This window comes from Chenopodium album, chromosome 2 (genome assembly GCF_948465745.1).
Source record: "Chenopodium album chromosome 2, dcCheAlbu1.1, whole genome shotgun sequence".
Classification (NCBI taxonomy): domain Eukaryota; kingdom Viridiplantae; phylum Streptophyta; class Magnoliopsida; order Caryophyllales; family Amaranthaceae; genus Chenopodium; species Chenopodium album.
In genome coordinates, this window is record NC_137835.1 from 65,205,680 (window position 1) to 65,215,497 (window position 9,818).

General features: G+C 33.6%; 1 protein-coding gene across 3 annotated transcripts; it reads right to left on the reverse strand.

The window, feature by feature from the left end:
* Positions 1-346: 346 nt before the first annotated feature.
* Positions 347-9,059, reverse strand: LOC145586437 (pentatricopeptide repeat-containing protein At1g80880, mitochondrial-like). Of its 3 annotated transcripts, XR_014100944.1 has the most exons (4): positions 8,447-9,059; positions 5,249-6,662; positions 2,350-2,450; positions 347-1,316 (listed from the first exon to the last, which is right to left on the reverse strand). XR_014100944.1 is itself a non-coding variant. In XM_081643284.1 (2 exons), the coding sequence occupies exons 1-2, from the start codon at positions 9,055-9,057 to the stop codon at positions 5,558-5,560; spliced, it is 1,716 nt and encodes a 571-aa protein (XP_081499410.1). In that variant the 5' UTR covers positions 9,058-9,059; the 3' UTR covers positions 5,098-5,557. The 3 variants fall into 3 exon arrangements, 1 of the variants encoding a protein (XP_081499410.1); XR_014100946.1 differs by lacking the exon at positions 2,350-2,450 and having other exon boundaries at positions 348-1,316; XM_081643284.1 differs by lacking the exons at positions 347-1,316; positions 2,350-2,450 and having other exon boundaries at positions 5,098-6,662.
* Between the last annotated feature and the right edge of the window lie 759 nt (positions 9,060-9,818).

The window sequence follows — 9,818 nt, forward strand, 5'->3', positions numbered from 1 at the left end:
AAATGTATATTCTTAAAATAATATTAAAAAAAGGAAATATATATCTTTTAAGTATAGTATATACTTGATCAATCCCATGCGTTGCACGGTTTAAATAGATTTTATTTGTTTAAAATTATTGTCAATATTCTTTATTCGAAAAAGTGTAATCATAATTTTATTTATAAATTTTGAAAGATGTACGGAGTAATTTTTTAGTTTTAGAACTTAGGAGAAAAAAATAGAGAAAAAAAATGATGATGTCAAAAATAGTTTTGGCGGGAAAAAAATTCACAAGAAATCGACAAGTGTCCTTTAATGATGTCAGCATGTTTTGTTTTTAGTAATAGTTAATAAATTTTCTTAAAATATAATAAGAAAATTTACTATGTAAGACGTGTAACATAATTCATGTTTACTACAGAGTCTCATATACGCATATAATTTACAATACATTATACATAATATTTGTGTTTAACAATTATATTAGCAATGACATTCGAGAATGAAAGGATAAAATGAACTCCAGTGGTTAGATCTTTCCTCCCGATTCAACAAGCTGAGAGGACATTTGGGTGACTCTATGGAGAAACAACATAAGAGGTTCAATGGGGTCTCGAATTCTATACCAGTCTCCTCATCAAATCTTCATCCTTAAAGCCATGTGTATCGAGCCTTATAAATTTATGATCATCATACTCATGTATATAGTCAACATGTACATCTTAGGCTCTTAGTATTCAGATGCTATATGCCCAAAACCATGACACTTTCAGCATTGCTGTTTTTGTTGGAAGTTGAAGAGCCAGAAAACACATGTTCTTTAGCGTTCTAACGTTCTTGCTCTCAGATGCAACCCCACAAATTCACATCTGACCCAAGCACATCTTTTCAGGCATAATAGAAGATCTACACATATACTCAAAAAGTCACACGATCCATTGTGCTAGAGCTCAACCTTTCCAATAAGATCTATGTTCAGCAATCACCACAAAAGTTCATTTTTTTCTTCAGGCCTTTCATGGACATCATACTAATCAAATTCAGAGATGTAATCCTCAACTGACAAGCTAACGTTCATAAAAAAAAAATGGGGGTTAAATAAAACTGATCTTGGAAACAGTCTCTTGGCAAAAGAGCCAAGTTTGAGCTTTCCATCCCGCCTGTCCTGCTCCCTTTAAACATAAAGCCAACTTTATGCATATCGGATAAGTTTCAGAAGCAATTTCATCGATTAAAGCCCATGTAATTAGAGCTCAAGTACTTCTCTGGGCCAAAGCTGCCATCAAACTCTAGAATAACAAGCTTCCACCCTTTATTATCATCATGCAATCAACCTAAATAAAAAAGCAGAAAATAAGTCAATTTACTCTAATAATACAGTAAATAAAACAACAAAAGGAACTAATGAACTAAGAACAAGGTTCACTAGAGCTCGCTAAGGTTCTTTATAGTAGTTCAATTCCTAAATCACCAAGGAAGTAAAGACGAGGTAGCTTGGCCTTATAATTAAGGCCAAAGAAGCTGTCAATATAATGGTTCTTTTTCCTTTCATTCTCAATTTCTCATCAATCTGGAAATAGCATTTACATAAGCTAATTTTTATAGCTTACATGCCTAACAACACATTCAAAAATGAATCATGCCAGGACTAGAAATACTAGTCCCTATCAATCAATTTTTATCCTAAAGTAACCTAGTAAAATTAAGCAACGCGCTTAACTCCTTTTTCCCAGCCACAGATAAATGCAGAAATAAATAAACTATCCTGACAAAGTTTCTTAAAGCGCTTCCATTAACCAAACATAAAATTTAAAGTTTCAAAATAATTGAAAATTGTAGCAGTAATTCAGAACATCAAGCTCACTTACACTGTTCCTGAGTGTGTACCACAAGCTGGGACAAACAATTCATTTATGCAGCAATTATCAATTTCAAAAAAGAGGACTCAAGAACTAATAACATCAAAGTCAGCCAGATTTTAAACTATTATACCAATTTTCAACCTGACATATTATGAGCTTTAGCCAAGGTTCAGTAATCAAGTAATCCCATATGATAACAACCAGATGTGAAACTACTAAAACCAATTTTAACCTGACATAGTACGAGCTTTAGCAAAGGTTTAGTAATCAAGTAGAGTAATCACATATAAATCTATAATATCAACATGATGTCATTAGAGATCTATATATTCATGTATAACTCTGCCTGCAGAGGTTACGGTTTGAAAATATTCACTTCGATCTGTACTAGCTAATACGTCTCCAACTTTATCCTCAACTCCACAAGTACCACAGCAAAGTATGAAATCTAAAGAATAATTCAAAAACCACATAATAAGGTTATTGTTGTTTAACAGACACACACCACTTTGCAAACTCAAAGCTTCAGCTGGCAAGATCGTGAATATTGAAATCCACTTCCAAACTAGCTGACAAGTTTCAACCACATCCCGACCTTGCTAAAACCTACAATGAAACCACATAACGCTCATGGTACAGAAAATTCAGTGTGACCATTTTTTTTAAAAAAAACAGTCAAACAACACTTAAACTTATAATTCACCTATCAGTATAATGAGTTGTCAAAGAAATTTTCTTCCCAAGTAAAGTCCATAATACTACAAGAGTAACATATAATTTTAAGTGTCACATCCAATGTTGCCAGTAATCTACCTTAAACTATGTTGAGAGAATAGTTAAAACTAGACAGTATTCCTATATTACAAATAAAGAGTACATCACATGACAAGACATTTTCGCAAGATTTGGGGAGAAATGTAATAAATTCTATGTGTCAATTAATAAACATTGTCACCTTTGGTCAAAATCCCAAAGCTTTGCTAGGTCTCATTCTGAAACATGATAAAAATCCAATTGGTAATGGGACTGAAGTCTTCTTGTATGACAGCAAATAAATCAATAAATTATGCTTAAATGAAACCTCTGAATACTGGATCAATTATAATGGCAATCATGAAATAGAACCAAATTGTCCTTACAACGAATTGTTATTTAGATCTTTAATTCTAAAATATTGGTGTCAAAGCATTGTTTGGATTACATAAATTATTATCGATTAATTTTTATGTTACTCGGACTCTTCATTTTACCTCAATTACCCCTATCGATCCCTCGACACTCGGACATGGATAAGGCAATTCATTTTAGTTAATAAAAATATAATTTATTCACAAAATAGACGAGTCAAACACTTACACACATACCTGTGTTGGAACATGAGTACCCAAGTCTGATTAACATATATTAATTTTGTTACCAATAAGGAAATTAGAGAAATTTGATAGATATGTGTATTATGGTTTATGGAAGCTCAATAAACGATTACGAAGACTTTGATTGGAGAAAAGAAAATTCCATGTCATAGTTTTCTTTATGTTTATCAGACACATTTCTCCATGAAATTGTTAAAAATTCAACTTTGGCATGTAATGGCTAAATTTTGAGCAACTTTGGACTTGTTCTCTTCACCTGAAACAAGTAGATCTGGTCTAAATTTTTAAAGGTCTGTCTGAATTTTTCTGATGTGGTCTGGTCTGATCTGATCTGATTTAACAATTTGACTAAACTTTGACCGCATTTTAATACTAATCTATAAAGAAAAATATTATCAAAACGGATCTTGTTAGATTCGTCTCATTATGAACCTTTTAAATATGTAATTTTTATAAAACAAATTTAATACGCAATTAACGATATTTAGCAATAAGTAAATGATAATCAAAAGTTCTGATGTGGTCTGATCTAATGAAGGAATAAGTAATAAGTATCTGAAATAAGTTGAAGAGAACAAGTCCTTTATAAGACTAGAAGGGTGACCACTTCTGAAAAATCAGAGTCAAGGACTTTCAACTTAGGGAAGGAAATTCAATATTACTTTGATGGCTTTTCATCAAATGCTACGGATCTGCACGATATGGATGATGAAGATTTGGCTATTTCTTTTGCATCCTACATGTTTGAAAGTTACGATATTGGAGTTATATTAGAGATAGACAGTGTAGCTATTAGATTTATTGGAGCAGGACCATTCAATACACACTAAAGGTGGTACTCAGGTATATGAATTTGCCCCTTTATGATTTCGATCTAAGGAATAAATTAATTTCTCTAGGTATAAACAATGGTAGCATATTCTCTGTTAAAGTTGGTATTCTCGAGATGATCAAAATTTGCTTTTAAAACTATAAAAGCTTGGAACATTTGAAGTATTTGTAAATTTACTAGGAAGTAATTGATTTGATCACCCAACTCGGTACTAAATTTCATTAATTGGTTCAGTTTTGGGCAAGGAAAAACTTTGGGGACACAGGAAGCAAGGGAATCTTTCCAATTCTGTGATCTTGATTTTTATAGCATTGGATCTGTTGTGGCTGAATTTTCGTAAAAAAAAAAAAAAAAGGGAAAAAAAATGTTGTATCAAACTATTAACATTTCAATTTTCATGTGATTTATTTTCAATCCCAGGGTATTCAGGTCACCAAGCATCAAACATGGAGAGGAAGCATACATAAAACCTTTCAGATCTTAAGACTACAGCCTTCACAGGAGGCAGAAAAAGAATTTAGGGGATATTTTTAGTTTTGCACTCACCATGATATGTGGAAGCCTGAGTACCAACATTTCTCTTGCAATATTTTTTACTGATTTTCTTACACCATTCACAATAATCAGAGAAAAATTTTACTTGCACGTTGCACCAGCTCCTCCACATCTTTCCATACAGCAGTATCATCAAATCTCTCTACAAATGGGCTTCTCTATTACAGTTCAGTTGTCTACCAAAGGTGATATGAGACAATAAACAAACTCATATGCACCACATAGCTTCTTTCATGCTGCTTATAAGTTTTTCTCAGAATATGTTGTTGTTTTAATGATATGATTGTTTTTCACACAAGGTGATGCACTAATTCATACTTTTAGATTAATAAACTCTAATAGATTATGAAATATCGGAACAGTAAGGTTTCTCAAATGAGTTACAGGAAAAAATATCCAAAGGTTTTAAACTATAATTTTGAATTCACCAGTAAAGCAAATAGATAATGACAGCCAAACGGATTATGGTTGCATGGCAAGAAGAATCAGAAGAATAATCCCAAATTAGAAGGTTACAGATAGCAGTGTACACAGGTCCCAGCTCCAAACTCTATCCTGGAGTTCCCACATATTTGACAATTTTACAATACCCTAACAACAAATTTGAGGATCGCATAAGAAACTGCACTATATGATAAACATACCTGACAGGGCTGACACTAAAGCGATCATTAGCTGGAGGAGCAAACGGAAATTAGATGAAGGCAATCCTTACTGACCATCAGTACTCAATTCACATACTCTGAAATATTTAACCAGAATAACCTCAGTACTGTTACCCTCTCAGATTATCTACACCAATTCACCAGTTTAACAAGCCTGTCTTCACCTTTCATTCATAGCATAGCTATAATTCACCAAGAGCTATCTTTCTATCACAAAAGACTATTTTGATTGAAGCAATATTGATGACATAGTAGATCATCTGATATAACTTGGTTCATAAATCATAATTACACGGAGGATCCTTTGAATCTTTGCTGCTTCTTTGAGCTTTTGGCACCTCGACTTTTCCTTCCCCCTCCACTCTCTAGTCTGACACAGGATGTATGTGATGATTTTGATTCATTAGCAGGCTTCACAAATTTTATAGACCCAACTTTCCTATGATGACTACCTTCTTCTGGCCCTTGTAACAATTTCTGGAGTGTCGGATCATCTACAAAGCCATTTGAAAGCATCTCAGTGTACAATTCCTTAGCCTTCATCAAACAGCCGCAATTTGCCAAGCCATGCACAACAGACTGGTAGTGTCCTGATTCAGGATCTACTCCAAAGTGTCTCATTTCAACCCACACCTTCAACACATTTCCGGGTTCTCTTAATTTAAAAAACCTATCAAAAATTAGTAGAAATGTACAATTGTCTGGACCAACTTTATCGTTTTTCATCTGACTCAGAATATTAAAAGTGCTTTCCAAATCAGCATCTTTCAAGAATGCTTGATATGTCTCAATAGTTGGTTGGACTTGCTCTTGTGTCATAATGGACAGCAGATTTTTTGCCTCCTTGAATTTCCCAGCTTCACATAGAGGACAAATCAAGCAATTGTATGACTTAGAATCTGGTTTTAAACCCATCTCTTTGATTTTCTCAAGAATTTTAAGAGCTTCACTCAAACAGTTTTCATGAGCCAAAACATAAATCAGTGAATTATAGACATCAAGGCCAGGGATCCAGCCCCTTTTCTTCATCTCATCATAGAGTCTCAGAGAATCAAAAAGGTTTCCGACCTTCGAGAAGCAGGAAATCATGTGCGTGTAAGACATTGCATCAGGTGTAACACAGCAACTTGCCATCTCTCTCCAGACTCTCTTTGCTTCAACAACATCAACAATAATATTGCACCAACCATGAAGAATGATATTAAAGCCCTCAGTCTCAAGAGGAAATAGATTCTTATTTTTTAGCATGAATTCCTCAGCCTCTTCAATATTGCCATATCTGCATAGGGCACTAATGACAGTATATAATGCATTCTGATCTGGATGCAGTGTCAATTTCTCCATGAATTGAAATGTTTTAATGGCCTTCTCATGATTATTTGCTGCTGCATATCTGAAAAGGAGCTATTTAATATGATTTATCTCTATCGAGCTCAAGACTTTGTATAATTACAGAAGCAGGGAGATAAATTAGATATTGAAGGGTGGTGTAGGCAGGTACAACTAGACCAAGCACAGATGCAACTAGGCAAGCACTATGGCAGACAGGCAGATACATCAATTAGTTTCAATTACTGAAGAGAAGTAGCATGATTAGTATCATGTAGGATTCTTTAAGTGTTCGCCTTCTTTTTCAAAGATATCTTATCACAGAATCACAGGTAGACTTCTTATAATTTTTTTTTTTTTTTAAAAAAGCATCATATACTTCCTCCGTTCTTTTATTATTGCACCACTTGCTTTTTTAGGAAGTTTCATAAATATTGCACCATTTCCTCTTTAGGAAAAAAATTATTTGTGTTCACACTACAAATACCCAACATACCCTTGCTTTTTCACACTTACTAAGTTACTTTTTAATTTATCAATATGTCACATGGGCAATTTTGTATTTTTACCTTTCTATCTCTTACTTTTTTCCACTACTAAAATATTTGTACCCAACCCCTATGGTGCAATAATAAAAAAAACGGAGGAAGTATTTAATTTTGTAGTTGCTAAAATCTAACACTAAACAATTAGATCTTTGTGTCATCTATAAAACTTGACATCATTTATCAAATGGATCATTTCTCTTTGTTAATATCTTTATCACGCATCTATTAATCAAGTCTGAATACCAATAATTAAATATTGTTCCTATTAATTGAATTGAAAGTCAGCTTCCATCACTAACCCTAGGCACTTTCGTGTGTCAACACACTGTGTAAGAACCACACGGCCACACCCACTTGCAAACCCATAAACATTCTGCATAACTAACATTCAGAAGCACCTCAGTTGGATTTGGAAGGCATCAGCCAACTATTGATTTTACTTCAAGCCAAACTGCACTAATTTGACCACCAGAGGAGCAGGCTACTTGCTACTAAACAAAAATTAACGCAATTTTCATATAGAAGCTGGTGAAAAAAGAGCATTGTATGAAAAATACATAAATGATAAAGGAAAAAGTAAAACTTTGCAGCATCATTGGTCTTTAAGACCTCTAAGACTTATCAGTCACAATCTCTAACACTTTGTTTGGACAGAAGGAAATGGAAGGAAAAGAAGGGAAGAGAAAGGGAGGGGGACAAACACTCTTGTTTGGGTAAAGGATTGGGGGAAGGAATGGAAAGGACATGGAGGGATCCATTTTCCCTCTCTCTTTAATAAGCATAATCCCTCCAAATTTGGAGAGATTTGGAGGGAAAATGGAACTCACCTCCCCCTCCCTTTCTTTTCCCTTCCCTTCCTCCTTTTTCCCTCCCCTTCCTTTCCTTTCTTCTTTGTTATCCAAACAAAGCGTTATATACAGCTTTTCACAGGCAATTACGAGTTCAAACCATTCAATCTTAAAGTGATCTTTGCAATCAAGAATCAACTCGGTCATATGACAAGATAACTCATGTCATTGTAATTATGACCAAAATCTTAGATAAGTATACGCTTACATATCATATGTAAGCATATACTTATTTAAGATAACATATCAAGCTATCAACGCTTATATTAACATTAACAAATAAACCAGAATGTAACAATTTGCACAGCATAATAGGTTCTGCTATCATAAAAAAGAAGCATTCGCCTATTGCTGAACATAAACATAAACATAATCACAAACATATTGGCACTAAATATAAACCTGTATTCTCAAAAACTAGCTACTAGCAAAGAACTATGAGTTAAACTCACCTCTCTATGATAGCAAGCATTGCTTGTCGAGTATCCGCCGACCCGTGCAAATCACGAATCAAAGACCAAGCAACATCAAACTTCTGATGAGTACCCAATACCCAAACTATCAAACCTAATGATTTCTCATTTTCAAAACTCCATTTTAAATTCAATTCAAATGCCAATAAAGCCAACTTCCAATCATTCCTCAATTCCCAGATAGCTAAATAAACCTTGTTGGCATCAGGATTAATACTAGAACCAGCTACAAAATCAATAGCTTCCTTCCTAGAAGTAAAATCCTTGGTTTTCTGCACTAATTCTACTAATTCAACAACACCCGGTTCATATTTCTGATTGTTTTCGGTTACAATTGCATTGAAATCAATAGGGTTATAAAAAGATTGTATAAAATATGGTTGTAATGATGAGGAATACAGCGAATGTTTTTTGTGTAAGGGAGTATGAAAGTGCATTGAAAGTGTTCGACGAAATGTCTGAGAGAAGATGTTGAAATACCCATTTGAAGAAGAGGGAATCTGGGGGCGAACAATAAGTGTTGATAGCAAAGAACGAAACTGAATTTGATGGGAAATCAGCTGTCTTTTAGCTAATACAAAGAATGCCATGATTTAAGGATCAACCTAACAAAGCTTGTATAAAAGTATAAGAGTTCAAAGTGTAAAGGGGAATGATGGACCGCTATCCGGTATAGGCTACCCGCCCAATACCAAGTGACGTCAAATTTTTTTTTTTTTTTTTTAATATATTTTATTTAGGATAAATAATAGTATTTAATGACTTAATAACAGTATTTAATGACTTAATAAATTAATAACGGTACCTTAATTTAAAATAACAGTTCTTAATAATACACTGATTTTTACTAGGATTCGATCTGATAATTACTTAAATGACTTTTAACGATACTAGTTATCAGAACTCTACTACTTATACATCAATATAAATTATTTTAATAGTTTAAAAGCCCATCATGCTTCGCAATAATAGTTATTTAACTAAAGAATTTTGACCAATACTTGAACTTAGTCGACAATGGAACCTCCAGCATTCTGAGCTTCCGACTTTACCAAGGTAGCTAACCCCAACACTGTCTTCCTTAGATCAGGCTCAGCACAAATCTAATTCGTTTCCTAACTTAGACCGTAATCTCTAATTAGACAATCCTTACTGTGTTTATGATGGAACTTTTTAAGCAGAAAGATAACTCATTTGATATATAAGGTTCAAGGGGATAACGTTCCCTTCTTGAACGAAACTTTTATTTAATTTGAAAAGATTACAACACTCATATATTACAACAAACACACAAACTGAAAGCTTAAACAGACATAAGCTGAACTAGAGTTTTTTCTACTTTAAGAGAGAT